This window comes from Tenrec ecaudatus, unplaced genomic scaffold (assembly GCF_050624435.1).
Source record: "Tenrec ecaudatus isolate mTenEca1 unplaced genomic scaffold, mTenEca1.hap1 Scaffold_390, whole genome shotgun sequence".
In the NCBI taxonomy this organism is placed as follows: domain Eukaryota; kingdom Metazoa; phylum Chordata; class Mammalia; order Afrosoricida; family Tenrecidae; genus Tenrec; species Tenrec ecaudatus.
In genome coordinates, this window is record NW_027459246.1 from 144,169 (window position 1) to 167,066 (window position 22,898).

General features: G+C 41.8%; 1 protein-coding gene across 4 annotated transcripts in view; it reads left to right on the forward strand.

Annotated features, from left to right (window-relative positions):
* Positions 1-950: 950 nt before the first annotated feature.
* LOC142436543 (histone deacetylase 8-like) overlaps positions 951-22,898 on the forward strand; it is a 98,740-nt gene continuing 76,792 nt past the window's right edge. The window contains exons 1-3 of one of the 4 annotated variants that reach the window (XM_075540122.1): positions 951-1,341; positions 1,828-1,880; positions 5,319-5,412. In XM_075540122.1, the coding sequence (XP_075396237.1) occupies positions 1,240-1,341; positions 1,828-1,880; positions 5,319-5,397 (234 nt within the window). In that variant the 5' untranslated portion in view covers positions 951-1,239 and the 3' untranslated portion in view covers positions 5,398-5,412. Of the gene's footprint in view, positions 1,342-1,827; positions 1,881-2,637; positions 2,831-5,318; positions 5,413-22,898 lie in introns of those variants that run through there. The other 3 variants (XR_012782002.1, XM_075540123.1, XR_012782003.1) reach the window with 3 other exon arrangements.

The window sequence follows — 22,898 nt, forward strand, 5'->3', positions numbered from 1 at the left end:
AACTTGAAACTCAATACGGGGCTATAAAATAAATAACAGCCATGAAGAGCATGCTCTATATTGAGACTAATGGGGCAAAGAAGGATGGAACAGAAAAGCCAGATCAATGGAAAGGAGTACCCAAGGGGAAATTAGGAGATTTCAATTAATGTCACAGAACAATGTGTGTATGAATTAATGATTAGGAGATTATTTTGCTATGTTAATTTTCTTAGGGCTGCTAAGAACCAAAATCCCTGTCTGTTGAGGAATGTATAAATAAACTCTAGTACATATATACTGATCAGAACCTGCCAGTGTCTTGGGAAACATTTGCCAGAGTAAATTATTTGAAATTGTTAACTACCATATGATGAGAACTGATGAACTAATATTAATACGAGGATTTACTGGTCAAATTTTAAAAATCGTTTATATCTTTCATTAAACAAAAACAAAACCCAAACCATAGTTACCCTATAGGACAGAATAGAACTGCCTCGCAGGGTTTCAAAGGCTAGAACCTTTATGGAAACTGACTGCCACATCCTCTTCTCTAGAAGCAAAGTAAGTAAAGTAGCTGGCGGGTGCAATCTGCCCTTCCTTTGGTTAGCAGCTCAGCGCTTAACTACTGTGCTACTAGGATTCCTAATTCCTTGTATGAGCTAAATCCTGTCTGTCCCTCTCCCCTCTCCCTCCTCCCCACCGCCCCCACTTTGTCATTGGAAGACACGGCTGATAGAAATAGGTTATGGTAAACTCATGAATAGCTACATCTTTAAGTATTTAAAAGTATGTATTTGCAAGGACTTTATAAAGAGCCGAGGTTATGTGTTTTAGCCCTAAAAATCAAATTGGCGGCAAGCCGCGACTCTTCCTTGCCTCAAACTACTGGAAACTACATCTCCCAGCATGCTCTGCAGGTGGTTTGACCTAATCACAAATAGCCCCGTTGGGCAACAAGGATGGTTGGCTTTGACTGGACTTATTTTTGCTGTAAATTTCTATCCCTTTGGACAACTATTTAGAATTTAAAAAATTTATAGCTACCAAACCTTCTTTTGAACTGGATGGTTTCCACGGAGGCAGGCGCATTGTTTTCTCTCAGTCGATGTGGGGCGGGGAAAGCGTTTCCGGAGAGCTCGGGAATAGGAGGGAATGTTGACCAGAGAGCACCTGCGACTGTTCACAGGAGCAGGAACTCGACTCGAACTGAGTCTGCGAGGAGCCGGATCTTAACGGAAGGATTGCCAGTGGAAGATGGAGGAGTCTGAGGATGGTGGGCAGTCGCTGGCCCCGGTTTACATCTACAGTCCTGAGTATGTCAGGATGTGCGACTCCTTGTCGAAAGTCCCCAAACGGGTGAGAAAGTTGGGGACGAAAAATCGTGGGCTTTTTGGTGGAGGCGGGCGGCAATGGAGGCAGTCGACCGGGCAGAGGGGGTGGGGGTGGGGCGGCTTTTGGAAGCGCCGAGGATTTTAGAGTTTGGGAAGATCTTCGTGACAAATTTGTGAAGTAATATTGGGTGGAGGAAGTGTTCTCCGAGAGCAGCGTTTATCGGCGGGGTGCCAAAGGACAGGTGGGGTGGGGGGCACAAGGGAGAGGTTGGCACAGAGAGGATGGTGTGGCTTTACTTGAGAATCTCCGAAGTCGTATGGAAGAAGTTGGAGGAGAAAAATTAATTAAGGTCTGGTGTTTTCGCTTTAGCCATTTAGGTAATACCTATATTGTCTAAAGTGTAGGTTCAAGAGGATGAGAACATAGGATTGTGCTCAATTACACTTTCAAGAGAAATTAAGCACAGATTATTTTCTGCCTTTTTTTTGCATGCTGCTTTTTTTTTTTTAGGCCAGTATGGTACATTCTCTGATTGAAGCATACGCGCTGCATAAGCAAATGAGGTAAGTTATTTTCTTGAGCATAGTCTTTTTTCTCATATGTTTGAAATGAACTTGCTTATCACTAAAGACTCCTAAATGCAATTTTACTTTCCCTCCTTTTTTAAAGCCACTCAGACCAATAGTTAGATCTGAGGGGTAAGGAATCTGGAGTGTTTTTTTGTTTTGTTTTAAGGCTGTGACCCTTTGCTCTTGCTTTTATTTATTTACGTATATATTTATTTTGGCTTATAAGAAGCATGTTATATATAGTTGCTAATAAATGAAATCAATAATAAATATCCCGTTAAACCTTCCATGAATGTGACTTTCTCTTTTTCCCTTCTGTCTGTCCTCCCTTTATAATTTCCTTTCCCTCCTCTCTCCCTGCCCCTGCCCCCACCCCTATTCCTGGGGGAGGCACCGTCTTCGGAGTCTTATCTTTTAGGGTAAAGCTCACTCTTCCTGTAATAATGGTGTCATTAATTTTTTATCTGTTTTAAGAGTGGCTAACTTTGCTAAGCACAATGTTCTCTAGCGTTGCCCTTGGGTGTTCACAGGAGTCGTCTTTTTAAATTGTATGCGTGAAACAGAGTTTGTTTATTCACACCTCTGTAATTAGTGTTTTGGATTGTTTCCATGCTCTTTGCTATTGTGGAAATTGCTGCAGTAGACATAGTGCGTAGATGTCTGTTTGTGCTTTATTCTTTATTTTTTTACGGTGCATGCCCAGTAGAGAGATTGCAAGATCATCAGGTAATTGCATTTGCATTTGTTTCAGGAAGAACAATGCTCGTTTCCCTGGTGGTTGCATAATTCTACAGTCCCATCAGCAATGTATGAGGGTTCCAATCTCTCTGCATCCCTTCTTTATTATTTTGTGTTTTATTGATTGATAGAAGTGTCGGTGTGAGGTGTTTTCTCATTGTTTTAATCTGTATTTCTCTTATTGCTAATAAACATGAACATTTTTCAGAGGGTTGCTGTCTGCCTCTATGTCATCTTTGGTAAATTGTCAGGGTGGTCAATTTTTGTTTGGGTTATTTGTATTTTTCTTCTTAAGATGTTGTAGTTTTCTGTAAATTTTAGAGATTAGCCCTTTATTTGATGTGTCATTAGTAATTTCCCCCCCCAATACGTGGCTTCTTTTTTTTAACTCTTTCGATGTGCATAAATGTCATTGTTTTAGGAGGCCCCAGCCCTTTATTTTGTCTTCTGTAGTGTGGCTATTTTTCATTACGTTTGGTAGTGTGTTTATGCCTGGCATTAGGGCCCTTAAGCATGTCCCTATTTTTCATTGATGGTTTTTATGGTTGTGTGTTTTATATTTAGGTCTTTGATTCATCTTGAGTTTGTTTTTGTATATAATGTGAGGTGTGAGACCTGTTTCATTTTTTTCCCAAACCATTCTATTAGGAGCTAAGCCAGACATCACACCATTCTGTAGTTCAATCATATCACGCAGTGTTGTAAAATCGCTACCACAATCAGTTTCAAAACATTTTCTTCCTTGAACTCTTTGATATCAGCTCTGCTTTTGGAAGCGGCCATCTAGCTCAGAAGCAACAAAGCACACATGGAAGAATCACACCAGTTTGTGCGATCATGAGGTGTTGAAGGGATCAGGTATAAGGCATCATCAGAACAAAAAAGTGTTACCATAGTGAATGAGGGGTGAGTGCAGAGTGGAGACCCAAACCTCATTTGTCGGCCACTGGAGATCCCTTTGCAGCGGGGTCTAGGGGAGAAGACGAGCCAGTCAAGTTGCAATGTAGCACCGATGAAAAATACAACTTTTCTCTAGTTCCTAAATGCTTCTCCCCTCCCCACCACCCCGCACTATCATGATCCGAATTCTGGCTAGACCAGAGGATGTACACTAGTACAGGTAGGAACTGAAAACACAGGGAATCCAGGGCGGATGATCCCTTCAGGACCAATAGTGTGAGTGGCGATACCGGGAGGGTGGAGGGAGGGTGGGTTGGAAAGGGGGAACCAATTACAAGGGTCTACTTGTGACCTCCTCCCTGGGCAACGAACAACAGAAAAGTGGGTGAAGGGAGACGTTGAACAGGGCAAGATATGACAAAATAATAATTTATAAATTATCAAGGGTTCATGAGGGAAGGGGGAGAATAAAATGAGGAGCTGATGCCAGGGGCTTAAGTGGCGAGCAAATGTTTTGAGAATGATGAGGGCAATGAATGTACAAATGTGCTTTACACAATTGATGTTTGTATGGATTGTGATAAAAGTTGTATGAGCCCCTAACAAAACAATTAAAAAATATGTGCAGTGTGCATAGGAATTTGTTCATAGTTTTTTTTTTAAAACTATAATCCAGCCCTTCAATGGGTCTGAGGGACAGTGAACTGGCCTCCTGTTTAGAAAGTTTGAGGACCTCTGCCCTAGACACTTATCTTTTAATAGCTGAGCACCATCCGCCTTCTTCACCACATTTGCTTATGCACCCATTTTGTCTTCAGGGATTGTACCAGGAGGGTGGGCATCACAGAATGACAGAACAAAGTGGTCTTGTATTGAGGAAGGGTATGAGCTGAGGCCTGAAGTCCATCCACTACTTCAGTGTATTATTTATAAAAATATGTACATAGGCCAATACTTCTATTTTTATGGATTAATGTATTTACATATGGACACATCTATGCTTATGCCTCTGTCCATAGCTTTTGCTTCCTAGATAATTCTTCTGTTTCTTTTTACCTTCCTTCTGCCTCATCATGCTTGTCCTACTTCTGCCTCATAGTACTTCCTCTTAGCTAGATTGCTGCTGCTCTAACACCCCCAGGCTCTCTATATCCTCCTGTTGTTGGTTTTAATTCCCTAGTTGTTCCTCTGTCTATGGCGTTGTTTGCTCACACTATCCTTCCCCCGCCCCCTTCCCCTGCCCCCTTCTCCCCCCAGGTCCCTCCGGGACTGTTGGTCCCATTGCTTTCTCCTCAAGCTTTCTCCTCAAGACAGGTCCCATGCCTGTCTTATGTAAGTGGGCATACCAACAATGGCATCGACCAAACAAAAAGATAACAAAAGATTGAAAAAAGAAAAGAAGAAAAACAGGAAAAACATACATACTTCCAGGTCTTTCCACTGACCTTTATGACTCCCCATTGGTCCTGGGGGAATTCCAGGATTTGCCACTCCTAGCCTGAAGTCTATTTTGGTAGCTCATTAGGGGCTTTGCTTCAGTTGCTGATCTGTTGTGTTCCTTTCTTGATTTGCCCCACTGTGGGGGGTTCAGACCGCACTACCTCCTTGCCACATGTCCCCAGTATTGTCCTCTATTGCAGTATGCTCCAGTAAGGGACAACATGTTATGAGCTGTTGTCGGCCCTACAGACATCTCTGTGTTTTAGCAGCTCCATGCAGGAACGTCATCCTCGGGGCTTGGTGTGCCGATAATGGGGTCTAGACCGACTATCCCTTTATCTTTTTCTTTTTCAGTTTGCTTCCATGTGGACGTGATGTGCCGGCCCCTCACCTCACCTGTAGGTTTAGTGTGGTCTGTTGCACATACATTTAGGGAGGGGGTCAGTTTGGCTCTGGTTGGGGCTGGCCCTGTAGCCCAATCTTCTCATGTATTCCTGCTTGCGGTTACATTGCTCTCATGGTTTGGTGTGTTCAGGCATTGTTTGAAGCCATCTATGTATTTGGCAAACATAAAAATTATATGCTTTCCATTAAAGTTATTTACCATTTCCCAAAACCTTTATGACAAACCAGAAAGCATAGCAAAGATGTCCTATTTCTTTACTGTTAAGTTGGGAGATATTTATTAATAGTGACTTCGATTTTTGATATTTATTAAATAAATAGAAAAGTAGTAGAAATTGGAGCTATTGGATCTGGGAACATGGTCCAAGAAACTAAAAAAAAAAAATCACCTCTGATGATATAGACATTTTTTTCTTGAAGTATGGATCTTATTTTTTCCAATAGTTTTATTGACATATAATTCACATATCATACATTAATATTTATAGTTCACTAATATTAAAGAGTTGTATAATTATTGCTACAATCAGTTCTAGAACTTTGTTTCCTTTTTACACTCATTATTCTCCCCATTTCCCTCCAAACTCCTTTCCTATATCCTCAGTAAGCTATTAATCCCTTAACTCAGTTACTGTTCCCATAGATTTACCTACCCGGGGTTTCATAAACTGGAAAACATGCAAAATAAAAAAGGAGCTACAATAATAACAAAGTAAACTAGTGAAAAACTCCAGTAAAAAAGAAAGGAAGTATTAAAAACTATGACAACTTTCAAATGGGTCAAACAGTAGATCAAATGATGAGGTCTTACATCTTAAGTTTCCAGTGCTCTCTAAGAGCAAGGCTATTCACATCCCTGGACTCTGGTCAGAAGGGCTCACTGGAGACTCACTCCATGTGGGGGCCTTGCAGATGAATTTTGGGATCTCATTGTCATCCATAGCCTTCTGCAAATTGTGTATTCACAATTTAAGCCCTGATAACTTTCACTCCTTTAGATTTGGATTTTCTTGCTTAGTCTTTGAATCACACAGACTCACCTCTCAGTTTAGTGTCTAGCCACATAGTTCATGTTCTCACCCCTTTTGATCAGTGTAATTCACTTCTTTGCAATTCATTCTTTCTTTGTTTTCTTAATCAGCTTATTTTTAAATCAATCTTATGGAGAAATTTATGTATGATAAACTATCTTTGTAATATACCATTTTTATAATCATTTTCAATTTATAGCAAAATGATGAAGTACAAAGGGCTCCCATGTACCCTTTCTGTCTCTTGGACACAGTTTTTCCTTTCATTAATACTTGCATTGTGCATTAGAATTGCTACCACTGGAGAACCAATACAGCAGCATTATTATTAAGTATAGTACCTCATTTACATAAGGCTCCTACTCTGTGCTGTGTAGTTCTATGGATTTTGACAAATGCACATTGTCATATGACTGCCAGCAAAATCACCTGCAGAATAGTCTCACTGCCCTAACACTCCTTTTGCCTATTTCCTTTCTTCTTCCCCTTGAGTCCCTAGAAACCACTATTTTTTTTAAAACTGGTTCTAGAGACTAGACTTCTCTAGGGTGTCATAGAGTTGGAATCATACAGTTCATATGCATTTTAGGTCCACCCATATATTTCCATAGCTTGCTAGATCATTTCTTTGTATTGCTGAATAATATTCCGTCTCGTGGCTGGACTGGAGTTTTTGTGTAGCACAAAGAGTTAAATCCTAAACTCTTAACTGGAAGAGTTGTTTCTGGAACTTACCCAACAGCCCCTCCAAAGAAGGGTAACAGGCATGAAAACCCTCAGAAGGGGTTGAGCTCTGAGTTGCCACATGTTGAAATTGACTTTATGTTCCATAGTTCATCCAGTCACCAACTACAAGGCATGTTGTTAGGTTCTTGCGTGCCATTGACTCAGCCCCAACGTAGCAAGCCTATGTACACGAGAGTGAAATGCTGCCCCGCTCTGCATCCTTCTCACAACTGCTGCTGTTTGAGGCAGGTGCTGTAGCCCCTGCCCCTTTCCTGTCATTGCATCTGCAGCCCTCAACTTCCCCTGCAGTGTCATGTCCTTCTCTTGGGACTGCTGTGCCTGCACAGCCTGTGCGAAGTATGGGAGACAGCTCACAGTCCTTTCCTCCAAGGATCAGTCACGTTGTACTTCCGCTAAGACCTTTTTTTTTTCTTCAATTTTTTGGCAGTCCAGAAGCTATTCAGTATTCTTCACCAACACCATAATCATAGATATCATTTCTCAGTTTTCCTTATTTACTGTCCAACATTTCCTTTCACATGATATCATTGAAAATACTGGGTCAGAGGTCCCCCCCAGCACCACCCCCAGCCCATTTGTCCAATAAAGTACATTATAATGCTTCTTGGAAGCTAGGGGTTAAGACCTGATCTCTCATGCTTTGGACGTATAATCAGGGGAAACCAGCCCTGGAGAAGGGCGTCATACTTGGTGAAGTTAGTTGAAAAGAGGAAGATCTTTAGCAAGATGGATTTGCTCAAGTCAACCAGTGTGGTGATGTGAAGGACCGGGCAGTGGGGCCTTCTCTTGTAAATAAGGTGGCTGTGATTTGGAACTCACATGGGGGCACTTACCAACACCCTGCACCCATTAAGGGCGAACTATTCAGTGATGCAGTGAGCCTCAAAAGAAGATCGAAGGAACACATGGCATCACCGGACCGAAGGAATTAGTTGACCTATTTCAAGAGACAGCGTGTGACCAAGAATCGGTGGTATTACTGGGAGAAATGCAAGCTGCAGTGAAGGCACTGTGACAAACAAGGCTCTGGGAATTGAGGAAGTACCAATTGAAATGTGTCAACTAGCGGATACTATGCTGAAGCACTTACGACTCTGTGCCAAGTAATTTGGAACGCAAAGAGATACGTGTCAGTGCCATTCCAAAGAATGGTGAATCCAAGGAACACAGCAAATATTGAACAATATCATTAATATTCCATGCAGGTGAGATTTTGCTGAAGATCATTTTACACTGACAGGGCGCTGCTAGAATTTCTAGCTGGACTCAGAAGAGGATGTGGTTGTAGACTCTGAGGTATCATTGCTAGTGTCAGGTGGGTATTTACAGAAAGCAGAAATCACCAGAACGATGATTATTTGTGTTTTATTAAATATGCAAAGGCATTAAACCATGATTCATTAGAATCGTAATAAATAATGTATGTGATTTAGAAACATGGGCTTTCTTGTACTCTCCGTTTTAGTCAAGCCAAGGTTGTATGTAGACATAAAGGTGGTCATTTGAACGCACAGGGTCCTGCGTGGTTTCAGATCCAGGAAAGGGTGTGTCAGGGTTGTGTCCTTTCTTCGTGCTTATCCAGTCTTCGCGTTGTGCAAAGAAGCTGAGCAGCTGGAGTTTATGAAGACAACTGTGGCCTCGAGATGGTAGGAAGAGCCAGTCACACCTGTGGGATTCAGGTGACACAGGCTCACTTGCTGACAGCAAGTGGGTGATATGTCCCTGAAGGGCTTTGTAACAATCCAGACATGCTGGAGTATGGGCTCTATAAGTAAGTTTTTAATTGCGAGGATGGTGCTGAGTAATTTTTTTTTAAAGCCAGTGGCAGGCCAAATCAATCTGGGAAGCTATGGGCTAGACTCCTCTTCAACAAGGATTACACCTCAATGTTAAGAAAACAAAACCCCAAAGTTTCTAAGGACCCTTTTCTGCATGGCTCTCGTATGAAGGCGAGGGAAGAGACTGAGAATTCCCTGTAACTGTGAGCAGGATTCCCTGGAATGCCATCCTGCTGCATTTAAAATGAGCCCTCTGAAAGGCAGGAGGAAGGATGGAGCTGAGCCTATTGTTTGGATGTGAGATCCCTGTGCAGCGAATCTCCTGGATTCAGGACACAACAGTGCTTTGTTCTGTTGTCCTGTGTATCAGGCCTGACCCACGACACCCAACAACAATTGACATTTGATACTGAGCGTTTTCCTTATGCCCTGTGTGCCTTTCCGGTGAAGTGCCTTCTCAAATATTTTAACCCATTTTGTAATTGGGCCGTTTGAGTTCTTATTGTTGAATTTTAGTAATTCTTGTGTATTTTGGATATAAATCCTTTATCAGGTGTACATCTTATAGATTTTCCCATTTTCTTCTCGAACTTTTATAATTTTACATTTTGCAATTTGGTCAGTGCTCTGTTTTAAAGTAGTTTTTTGAAGGATGTAAGGCTAGTGTTCAGATATTTGGGGCATGCTGTTGTTTTGTTAATCCAGTGCATTTATTATACAGCCCGTCATTTCTTTATTGGATTGTCTTTGCACACTTTTGAAAGATCAATAGACTAGATTTGTGTTGGTCTATTTAAATGCTATTTTACTGATCTATTTGTCTACTGTTTTACATAAACCATACTGCCTTGATTATTTTTCTTTCAAGATAGAAGCATTGCTTAAAGTCAGCTATTAACTGACTGTAAAAGAGGTGACCTTATTCTAGTTCATGTGCAATACGCTCCAGTATCCTTTTAAAAATGGATAAAATGAGTACATTGGTTGGAGTAGCATGTATGCCTATCACATATGGGATATGCTGTTTACACAAATATTCTGTGCTGAATTGTGCCACGGGGGCTCTATTACCATTAAGAGTCAGAAAACTTGAGTTCAAATCTCATATCTAAATTCAAAGCCAGTGGGAAAGCTGTCCATTCAGTGCTATTTGCTTACATCAGCTGTGTTGTAGGTTAAATTAACTTACCTGAACGTAGTTGAGTGACAATGGAATGATATACTATATATGCTTGTGGTATATACAAATAATAACACAATTTTTAGTGTTAATTGTGTGTCCGATTACACAGGAATTCTGTAAAGTAATGAATATGAACATGTTATAGGCTAGGCAAGGCTATAAATGTAGAGCAGTGTTGAGATTAAAAATAGTCTGTAGATTTTTATTATGATCATGTGGTCCCTGGGTTTTCCAAATGATCGAGAGCTCAGTTGTTTACAGAAAGGTTGGAGGTTTGTGTCTACCTAGAAGCTCCTCGAAAGAGAGACCAGACAATTCACTTCTGGAAAAAATCAGCCAATGGACATTCATTAGAGAACAGCTCTACTGACATACATGGGCTCAGCATGAGTCATAACTGACTTCAAGGCAACTGATAGCATGGTGGGTTAGGAGTTGGGCTGCTAAATGCAAGATCAGTGGTATGAAACCACCAGCTGCTCCTTGGGAGAAAGATGAGGCCTTCTACTACTGTGAAGAGTTACAGGTTAGGAAACCACAGGGGGCAGGTTCGACCCTGTCTTCTGGAATCATTATGAGTCAGAATTGACTCGATGGCAGTGAACCAATATTGATTATGTATTTATGCAATTATATTTTTAACCTGCAGCCTCGAAGAAATATTTTATTGGCAAGAAAAGAAGGCAACCGTTTAAATTTCTCATTAACAGAAAGTTTTGCTGTTCTTGTGGTGCTCAGTCCCTTTCTTTCCTTCAGCACGTGGCGTTGGAATTTGACAGTGCCTCGGCAATACCAATTTCAGTCGATCCCAACCTCTAATAGCATACAGCCCAAGAATTCATTCAGGTACAAAATGTTGCAAGTTCTTTTAAAGATTTGTGGTAACTCTGTGTATTAACTTCATGGAGCACCATTGGAGGATAAATTATAGCATTTGCTGTCAGTGTGGGTTCCCCTACTTTCTTTTCCTTTCTCCAGTGAGCTGTTTTATTTTTAAGTCAGATTTATTCATATGTAATTTGCATATCATCATATTTATCCTTTTAAGGTGAAAGTTCTCTGGATTTTGAAAAATGTGAGCAATCATGTATCCACTAACACAATCAAGATATAGCACAAGCTCATCACTCCCCAACGGGCCTTCGTGCCTCTGCGCTTCGTCTCTTTGCCCAACGCTCAGGCCATGGGAACCACGGATCTTTTTTCTTTCCCTGCCCTTTTATTTGTTCCAGGATTCCATTTATATCAAATATGTGAAGTTCTGTGAAGTTTGTAAGTTTGTCAGAACAAGTGGTGTAGTTCTTGTGTCCTCTTACTTCAGTGCAAGAAGAGCCCTGGTGGCAGAATGGGTGACATGTTGAGCTGATCACCACAACGTTAGCAGCTCAACCCCCCCATCGGTCCACTGGAGAAAGATGAGACTTTATTCCTGCAAAGACTTGGGAACCCAAATGCAGAGTTCTACTCTATCTGATGAGTTGGAATTGACTTGATGATCTTGGATTTTTTTTTTCAAGTGCAAGAAATTCTTCTTATTATTTTCATTGATTTGAAAGTTGAAGTGGTTGTGATGGCTAATTAATTGCATGTAGTGGTTGGTTCAATTGTTTCAAAGTTAGGATGAATTCACATAACATGAAAGCAGTGGTTCTCAACCTGTGGGTCGTACTCCTTTGGGAGTGGGTGTTGAATGACCCTTTCACACGGGTTGCCTGATTCATAACAGTAGCAAAATGACAATTATAAAGCAGCAATGAAAATAGTTTTGTTTTGGGGCTCACTACCACATGCAGAACTGTGTTAAAGGGTTGTGGCATTAAGAAGGTTGAGAACCACTGCATTAAAGGGTCAGTAGGATTCGTCGCTACGTGGGAATTTTGTTACCTGGTACTGCCTGTATGTCCAAATTTACCCATGGAGGCATGCGTGGGTGTATGAGTGCTGTGTCCATGTTTGTGAGTGGTTCGAGGCAGGTGGTAAAGGATGGTGCTAATGAGCCCCAGGGCCCAGGCCTCATTTATCGCCCGAGAGGCTGATGGGATGGGATTTTTAGAGGGCAGCACAGTTGCTGAAAATCAGAGAAAGGAGGAGGTTTCTTTTCTCAGTTGCCTCTCAGTCAACCCTGTTGACTGCTGACATGGTAATGGAACTAAGGAAATAGCTTTACTGCTGGGGAGAAGTCAGTTGATCTGTATGAAAAGGAGAATAATAATAACATCAGCATCAGTGCTGTTGTATCTGTTACACTGGCCAATTTGGAGTGCTACTGTTGCTCCACACATTTTGGTAGATGGCCAGCAATACAGCTGGAGAACACTAAATTGACTACAAAAGGGTCAATTGATGGGCAATAGAAATTCTTCCCACACACATGGGTGAGAAGGAAACTCATTACTTACCTCCTTACGAGTAGAGCTTCAAATCACTTAGTACCTCCATCCTAGGAAGTTTCATATCCTGATAAATTGGGATAATTATATAATCTTCTATTTTAGATTGTAGCATTATCATAGATGCAAATAGGTGGAAAGACAATACTAACAAGTATTTAAGTTTCTGCCACATGCGCACTTATGGATGCTTTAAATACATCTTACAAGCCGGACAGAAACCCTTAAAGGGGGCTTTGTGATTCCTATTTTCTACATACATAAAGTAAGCGGAGCCTTTCGAGGGCCATGCAGCCAGTCAAGCCAGATACCACCTTCAAAGACCACAGTCAATGTGCCTCCCCTCGTTGATTTCCCTGTATGCTGTGTGGTGACGCTTCAGTGTCATTCCTTTGGTCCATTTATCTACTAGCTAAATGCATTGATATTGTTCACAGAGCATCAACTTTATGATTATGTACAAGTGTTCAGCAAATAACAGGAATTGCTTTTTCATTTTCTATATTTAGGAGGTTAGAACAACTCATAATAAATATGATGACCTTAGGTCAGACATTTCCTGTAAAGTAATGACCAGAACTTCTGCAGCCTACTATTAATTATGATCCAAGAGCACTCAGCCATTGCTTTAAAAATAATAAAAAAATAAAGAATACAACAAATGATGCTTTGGTTGTTATGTAACAGTGTGGTGGGTGTTAAAAAGGTAATTTTGTTGGCCTATGACTATTTCCCGTAACTTCACTCACAAGAGCAGGTGAACTCATTTTCCGGTAGGTCGCAAATGTACCAGCTTAGGCTTTATTACCCACTTAAACTTTAATAAAGTCTCAAGAAGGTTATCAGTCTGTTAACTTTCTATGGTTATGTCATTGAAAATCTATGAGGTGACCATTCCGTTTTTTAAGCAAATGAAGAAAGATTGGGTCCAGGAATATTGTGAAGTATTTTTTTCTGCATTATTTTTCTTCTTCCTCCTTCTCTCTCTTTAAAAATTTTAAAATTTATTTTAAAGACCCGCTCCCCACCTTCCTCCTTCTCTTGTCATTCTGGGCAGGCCTTGACTTATGAAAGATTTTCAATCCTGCTTCTTTCTTTTCTTTTGTAAGTTACAATAGTTAGGTCGGTCAAATGTTTGCCTTTGTGTGTGTGTGTGTGTAATATTTCTATGAATAAAAATCATTAAAGAAGTACCCTGGGATATATTAAAACATCCTTAACACAATACAATAATACTTAATAATAATGTTTTGATGTGCATTGCAAAGTACCATCCCTTGTGACTACAATCCATTTCCTCTCATTTTTAGTAGGCAACACAGGGCTGGCCCTTCAGTACAGGCTGCAGCCAAGTCAGACCTGGGTGACCTGGAGACTGCCTACATACCTGAAGGGATTTGTAGGACGTTTTTGTGGGTCTTGAAACAAACTTTTCTTAAACTTCTTAAATTTTGAGAAGGAAGAAGTGTTTTCCCTCCCTCTATCCCTCCTTTCTTGTTTTATCCACTTGGAATGTTTCACTCCTGTGATGTAAGCCATTGGTTAATTTTATTAGATTAGAAGCATTCAACTTTGGACTTAGCTGTTCAGCTTGACAATTGTATTATTTCTGGCAGGATATATGTATAATTTCAAACAACTGTATCAGGGAACAAGGCAATGTATCTGTTCTTTCCAATGGCCAAACCATTTGGCTGCTTCTTAGAATTTTCATATTTTATTTGCCTTATAGAACACCTGATGAAGTGACTACTAATATAGATGCTTATTTTGGGAAAAAATGTAATGTACATTAGATGTTGAAGTGAACATTTTAAGAATGGTATTAGGCAAATAAACTATAATAGTGGTAAGGTTATTAATTCTATCATCAAAGGGGAATTTTTTATTTTTTGTCAACAGCAAACTTTGTTCCATTTTATCACTGGGGGGAAAAATGTGCTTCCAGCGCTAGTTCAAACCTTTATTTTTAGGTAAAGCGTGGAAGATTTTAGAAAAAACATATTTCAGAAAGTATATAGCATGTAGCTGAGAACTGCTAGTGTGGGGGTCGGGTGACAGTTCCCATGGGAATTCTCCACGTCTTGTGACCATTGTTGTTCTGGACTATCTTTTCAGGGGTGTTTGCCGAGCAAACAGCTTTAGAAGCTAGGAACAGTTCTGCCTTTGAGGCACAGGGGAGATTTTTTCCTTGATCCAAATAGATTCTGTGCAGAGAGGTTAGCAGGTTTGTGTGCAGCTCTCTATAAAATTGGGGATTTCCTAAATTTGGGATTCTTCCGGTGTGACACAGACACTGTGAGTACAGCACCCCCCGTGAGTGAGAGAGTCTGTGACTGGGACGTCAGCGTTTATGGAATTGTGACAGGCGAACAGGGGAGTTTGACAGCCAGATAGAGTTCTCAGTCCCTTCACAGTGCTTGATTTTTTTTTTTTTATCACATGTAGCTAAACATTAGAACACCAGGCCTTCCTTTTAAAAAAGAGAAAAAAAAGGAATACAACTGCCTTATAAATTGCACTTATTTCTCAAACTAAATGCACTGGGAATGAAGCATTCATATATACTATTTGCCGTATAAAACTTCAACTTATGGCAGCATTTATTGCAGAGACAAGAGTATGAATATGAAATTAATTTTACTTGCATAAACTCACACTGCTTCAAATGCTAAGCAGTACTGATAGTTCGAGGCTTGATGTGTCCATGGTGTGTGGTTCTGTGCAGTTTAAGTGTTTGGCCCTCAAAGGAGCAGCAGGTGGCACTTATATCTGAGTTCTAGCAAATGAATAAAACACATGCAAGAGATTTAATAGATCAAGATGCCTGGTAACTGTGATCTTAATTTTTTTCCCCTTTGGTGTTGTGTTCCTTCTTCAGATGTGGCGCAACTGATACGGGAATTGAGAATTGGGATTAGAAATGGGGCTACTTTTTGAAAAGCTACTAAAGACGTTGCATTGAATGCCCATGCTCAGCTTGGTGGCAAGTTTGCAGTCAATGAACCACAAATACCTGTTAATATAAGTGATGTATTCATCGCAAGTTTACCAAATTAATTTGGTGCGCCCTAGATAAAAGTGAAATGCTCAGGCAGGTGTTATGGATTGAATGACGTCTCTCCAAAACATATGCTGTAATTCCTAACCTCCATGCCTGTAGGTGTAATTCCACTTGGGGGCGGGCTGTCTCTGTTACGATGTTTATGACGAGGGCTTTATGTAGGTGGTATTTCAGTCAGTCTCTTTTGATATACAGACGCAATTAAAGAAGCAAGCTAGTAGAGATGGGACTAGACTGAAGCTGAGCCACGTGGAGATCTGCAAGAAACCAGGAGGCTAGCTGAAGGGACAGGGCCGTCCACAGAACCAACACAAAGAAAATCCCTCCTCCAGCGCTGACTCCTCACCTCTTAACCTGTGAATTTTCACACAATTTCTGTTTGCCGTGACCACCCACTTGTGGTATTTCTATTGTAGTAGTGTTAGACATAGAAGACAGCAGGCATATTGATAGATTTATATTGAGATAGAGCCTTAAATTTTATATAGGGTATTTTGCTTTTAGCTTTAGTAAAGAATAACTTTAGTTATATTTAAAGGAAAACTGCATTTTACTTTTATATATTTTTTAAGTGACAAGTTATTCTCAGCAACTAACTTCCAGATCTTTCATTTGTATATTCTACACGAGCAAGATAAACTTCTACCTTCAACTTTGGTGCTGTTAGGAAGTATTTCAATATGATAGCTACTGGCTGCTTCCTACTAATTTTCTCGGGAAAAAATAAGCAAATTTATAGGTGTTCCACAAGTTCCTCAAGGTGGTAATGTTTTATGGAATGAGTAGTTTAGATTTTGTAAAGTCCACATATACTTTAGATTTTTATGGAGTGTGTGTGTGTGTGTGGTGTGTGTGTGGTGTGTGCTGTGTGTGTGCGTGTGCTGTGTTTAGGTAGCCATCTGCACCATAATTTATGATGTCTTGTGCATTTTAATCAGCGTCTAGTTATGCACAGTCCTAGCCTTCCTGCTACCTAAATACTTAAAACAGCAAGAGCTGTGGGATATAGGGCATGTAGCTGGAAAACTACTTCCTGCTTTGCCTCCCTGTACCTGAGCAGATGATCTGCGAACCAAGGCCTCTCGGAGGCACAGCTGCTGAACTGCTGGAGTGCGGTTGGCAGCAGGAAGCAGGGACTGGGTCTGTGGCTGCCAAGGGGCCTGGCCTTCCTGCTGGTCAGCCTTGGGTGCTCTAGTTAGGGAGGGCAGCATGGCACCATTTTACCCATGGCTGTCTCTGAGTAGGCTTTCGGCGCTGGCGGAAAACGGGAGCTGGTGCTGCCATGTTGTTGCCATGCAGCCTCCTTGCCCGCAGGGTTTTAATTGCATTGTGTGGCTTTGGCACCATGGTCATTTTAACGGATAAGCATTCATTTTTCCCCCTTTGATGTGTAGTTTAGTCAGAAAAAACTGCAACTGAAATCCATTTCAAACAGAAATGCGTTGTGCCAGCTGCAGATTGAAGCCTGGCCTTGATTTGCAAATTTTCACAGATTCGGAGGATGTTCTGCCAGCGAGCCAGCGCAAAAGCTGGGATAGGGCCAAAACCAAGCTCCACTGAACACTTTCCATCCCAGCTTCTCAATGTACAGATCCAAGGAACTTTTTCCTTGAGAAGACACTGGTATATATGTTTTTTGAATAGCCTTATACACACATAAATCCAGAACCCTGGCATGGAGATAAGGCTTCTGGGCTTTAATTCTGAGTCATGGGTTTGTTATATGACTTTGCTGGATTAATGGGGCCTGGAAAGACCACAAGGCACTTGGGGATACCAATTTTCAAAATAAACTATTTTTTGAAGTATTATTAAGTCAAAAAGTATTGCTAAAATTAATAGTGGCCTTTCTTAAAAAAATCTAAAGGTGCAGGTATTACTTTTCAACAGATTCTCCATCTAGGTCTACATACTTTCTTTTCCTTTTTTAATCATTTTATTAGGGGCTCATACAGCTCTTATCATAATCCACACATACATCAGTTGTGTAAAGAACATTTGTACATTCATTGTCCTCATCATTCTCAAAACATTTGCTCTCCACCTAAGCCCCTGGTATCGGTTCCTCCTTTTCCCCCTCCCTCCTTACTCCCCTGTCCCTCATGAACCCTTGAAAATTTATAAATTATTATTTTGTCATGTCTTGCCTTGTCCAACGTCTCCCTTCACCCACTTTTCTGTTGTCTGTTCCCCAGGGAGGAGGTAATGTACACATCCTTGTAATCGGTTCTCCCTTTCCAACTCACCCTCCCAATGCCCTCCCTGTATCGCCACTCACACCACTGGTCCTGAAGGGATCATCCGCCCTGGATTCCCTGTGTTTCCACTTCCTATCTGTACCAGTGTACATCCTCTGGTCTAGCCGGATTTGTAAGGTAGAATTGGGATTATGATAGTGGGGGGTGGGTTGTGGGGGAAGCATTTAGGAACTAGAGGAAAGTTGTATGTTTCATTGTTGCTACATTGCACCCTGACTGGCTCGTCTCCTCCCTGAAACCCTTTGGTAAGGGGATGTCCAGTGGCCTAAACATGGACTTTGGGGCTCCACCCCGCACAACCCCCCCGTATTCATTATGATATAATTTTTTGTTCTGATGATGCCTGATACCTGATCCCTTTGACACCTAGTGATCACACAGGCTGGTGTGCTTCTTCCATGCGGGCTTTGGTTTTCCTCTCTGTAACCCATTCCTGAAAAATTCTGCACTCTTGCTTTACACCATGCCCAAATGGCAGATTTGCCATCCTCCAGGGACTCAGATGAATTTCCCTGTTGAACAAAAGGAAGCCTGAAGAGGCAAGCTCAGGCTGTTGGGTGAATGAGGTAAAGATTTCTCAGTAAATTCTCAAGGAATACCTTTGCCACCCTCGAAGAATGAGCGGGACGTTTTGCCTCCCAGGATTCTGCCCCTGCTCGAGACTAGCAAGGGTTGCTCTAGGGGAAATTCTTTGAGAAACCTTATGGCAGACGATGGCCCCTCTTTCCTCTGAAGAACAGCTGGCTGTTCGAATCCCTGACCTCTTGGTTAGCAACAATGAATGCCTCAATCAGTGTGCCAGCAAGTCTCCTTTTATTACGAACATACCACAGCTCATTAACGAAGCAAGAGTGCGTGGCATCAAGTAGCTTCGCGCTAGTTGTGTAGTGTGCATTTCTAAGTCAGTGATCGTTCAAGTTTCTCACATGCAAGCTACATGCTTTTCTTGGATCGTTCATACAGGATCAAGACTCACTTCTGACAGGGTAGGATGTATTCATTTATTTTTAATGAAAATATTTGTGTATAGCAGACATTAAAAGAAGTAAATTCATTAAACACACCTTGAGTGTTGACACTACTATGTACTCTGGTCTTCAGAACAATCCTAGAAGGTATTGTCATTCCTTAGTGTGAGGAAATTGAGCCTCAGAAAGCTGAAGCTAGTTGCCTACAATGCAACTTCTAAGTGGTAAAGCAAAATTTAGGCTGCTTTCTTAGCTTCAAGTTCCACGTGTGTTCAACTCTACTTTCTTAAAACATGCTAAGGCATAACCTCAGCCTTCCTGTAGCTTGTATTCTGTGGCACTAGAGATACAAACAGAGAAAGTGACTGCTTAAATGTGAACTTTTGTACAATGGCTGTACATTGTAATGGAAGCATGGGAGCAATCAGTGCATGGAAGTCTTCAGGGTAGGGAGACAGTTGTAGGTCGAATGTGCAAGAACCATGCAAAGTAGAACAGGTGCTTTTGCGGAGGCATGGCACGATGTGGGGAGCACAGCTACAGCTCAAGGTGGGCATGGGGTAGGATAGCAGGAGAAAGCACATGGTAGAACTGAGCCTTCAGTGCTGGCCTCTGAAGGAAATTCTTCTGGGGAGAGGGAGGGCTGCCCACCTAGTTGGGATTGGGGCTGGTCCTTCAGACCTCTCTATTGGATCTACAGCTCAGAGAGAGGGACATATATGATCAGAGCACACAGGAGTAAACGGAGGGGGAGGAAAAGAATGGGGAGCACATCCTGACCCACCAAGCCCCGAGGACAATATTCCTGCTCAGAGCAGCCAATGCACAGAGAGGAACATATGGCCGGGCCCACTATGACACACGACATCCCTCACTGACACATAGCTCTACGGGGGGCAACACTAGAGACACAGTGTGGGAATTGTGCCCAACCTGACCCCACCACACCGAGGCAAAACACTAAGGGTGTGCAACAGAACAGCAAGGTGAGCAGAGCAAGGAAGTCCAGAGGGGGTACCAAAACAAAGACCTTGAACTATTTATAGGCTTTTGTCTTTTTGGTCATTGGGTTTTTTGTTGTTCTTATTTTTTGTGCATATTATCTCTATAGGTCTATCTAGATAAGATAGGTGGGATGAACAATCCGGAGGAGAAAACAACAGGATCCAGGGTTCCGGTGGGGTGGGGGTGGGACATGGGAAAGGAGGAGGTGGGGGAAAGGAAGTGGGTGTTAACAAACCAAGGACAAGGGAACAACAAGTGATCAAAAATCAATGGCAAGGAAAGTGTAGGCGGCCTGGTAGGGCTTGATCAAAGGCAATGTAACCCAGAGGAATTACTGAAACCCAAATGAAGGCTGAGCATGATAGTTGGACAAGTGGAAAGTAAAGGAAATAGAGGAAAGAGCTAGAAGGCAAAGGGCATTTATAAAGGTCTCAATAAAAGCATGTACATATATAAATATATTTCTATATGACAATGGGGAAATAAAGTAAATTCTTCTGGGGGGAATGGCAGTTGTCCACGTAGCTGGTATGGGGGACCGAGCCCTCGGGCCCCTCTAATGGCTCCCGTCCTCTAGTTCTTAATGCTTCCTCCCCCCGTCCCTATCATGATCCAAATTCTGCCTTATAAATCTGGCTAGACCAGAGGATGTACACTGGTAACTGGAAACACAGGGAATTCAGAATAGATAAACCCCTCAGGTCTAATAATGAGAGTAGTGATATCAGGAGGGGAAGGGTAAGGTGGGGTAGAAAGGGTGGACGAATCATAAGGATCTACATATAACCTCCTCCCTGGGGGATGGGCAACAGAAAAGTGGGTAAAGGGAGATGTTGGAGAGTGTAAGACATGAAAAAAAATTATCAAAGGTTCATGAGGGAGGGGGATGGGGAAGGAGAAAAAGAAAATGAGCTGATATCAAGGACTCAAGTAGAAAGCAAATGTTTTGAGAATGATGATGGCAACAAATGTGCAAATGTGCTTGACACGATGGTTGTATGTATGGATTGTGATAAGAATTGTTAGAGCCCCAAATAAAATGATTTTAAAGGGGGAATAAAAATAAAGGACGTGAGGCATGGACAAGAACGAGGAGGACGGGGTTTTCCTGCTAATGAGTGTGAGCTTTTCCATATAGGTAATTTGTAGTGATTATAGGACTTTTATCAGGGGGGAAACAGGAGAATCAGTACTGCACAGTGACACCAATATCCTTTAACCAAAGCCCATAAATAATGCGTCTGCAATGGAATAACCTGGACTTATTCTTACTGTAGAGTATGTTAGAAAAAGTTAAGATATGATTTGGTGATTCAGGGTAGGTCAAAGGAACCAGAGTTTCACCATGGATTTGATGTTATCAGGAACCAGAGGTAATTCTGTAATTTGGTAATTTTATAAATTGGATTTAGTAGGAGTGCTGAAAGAAATCTGACACTGTGATTGGTCTCAGAAAAAGCAGAAATTATTCATATTAGCTGGGAGAGGGTGTGGTTGGCATTTTTTAACGGAGTACACGATACATCTGTTTTTTTATATGCTTAGGCAGGATTATGAAGTAGACTTGGCTTTGCTCTCCCTTCATCAAAGTCATAGTGACCTTGGGTGATGTTGGTGTTCCCTGGGACTGTTTGTGCCCACAGGACAACACTGCAGCTGTGCTGTGAGGGCCAGTCCGGGGTGTCTCTTCAGCCAGATTTTAGTGGTGCAAGCTATGTATTCAGACTCCACTGTCTTAGCTGAGTGAGCTTTGGCAAGCTATTTAGACTCATTATGCCTCCGTTTCCTTTTCTGAAAATAGGATTAGTTCATGGAGTTATGATGGAATATATGGGATGATAATATATGTAGTTAGAATCATGTCTGGGAGATAGTAAAATTTCAGTAATTATAATCGTTTCTATTATTTTGGAAATATTACTCCATCAGAATTGGAACCAAAGGCATGAGGAAGGAAATGCTTAGGCGAGCTGGTTGACTGCTCGGCCACGGTGCTAGAAGTAGGCTCTGAGAGAGGCAATCCAAACGGACGTTAGACAAGACTCGGCCTCAGATGGTGGCGCGAAGACAAGAAGAGGCTATACGACAGTCTCCCTATGTTTATCCCCGAATGTGCGGTGGGAGGTGAGATTCTCACAATAGATCTGGAACACAGGAATCGCAAGGAAGATTAAAGGGCAAGAATGATAGCCAGCTGGAGATGTTCAGCAGCTGCTGGTGATACATAACCGAAACTCAGGGACAGGCCAGGCGCGCTAACCACTGTGCTTTCTGCTGTCTTAGAGAGGGCCTAACTGTCCACAGGTGAGAAGTGCCACTCATTTCATCCTTGCCCCCCTCCCCCCTTTGCTCTCTGCAGGTCTGAGGGAGGAGGTTTCCATGATCTCATATATAATACCAAACAATCAGCAGACTGTCAAAAATGATGGATTTGCTTTTTGTCAACAAAATGGAACATTCTTTTTTTAAAAAAAAATCATTTTATTGGGGCTCATACAACTCTTATCACAATCCACACATACATCAATTGTGCAAAGCACACTTATACACTCATTGCCCTCATCATTCTCAACATTTGCTTTCCGCTTGGGTTCCTAGAATCAGTTCCTCATTTTCCTTTTTCTCCTTCTCTTTCCCTTCCCCCGCTTCCCCCACCTTCATGAACCCTTAATAATATATAAATTATTGTTTTATTTTATCTTACACTGCCTGGTGTCTCCCTTCACCCACTTTTCTGTTGCCCATCGCCCAGAGAGGAGGTTATATGTAGATCCCTGTGATTGGTTCCCCCTTTCTACCCCCTTTTCTCCTAGTATCGCCTCTCTCACCCTTGGTCCTGAGGGGTTAATCTGTCCTGGATTTCCTGTGTTTCCAGTTCCCATCTGTACCGCTGTGCATCCTTTGGTCTAACCAGGTTTGCAAGGTAGAATTGGGATCATGATAGTTGGGGGGAGGAAGCGTTTAAGAACTAGAGGAAGGTTGTGAGTTTCATTGTTGCTACATTGAACCCTGAGTGACTCGTCTCCTCCCCACTACCCCTCTGCAAGGGATGCAAAACAGAACATTCTTATGCCAAGAAAATCTTGTCTGGGGCTTTTAACTTTG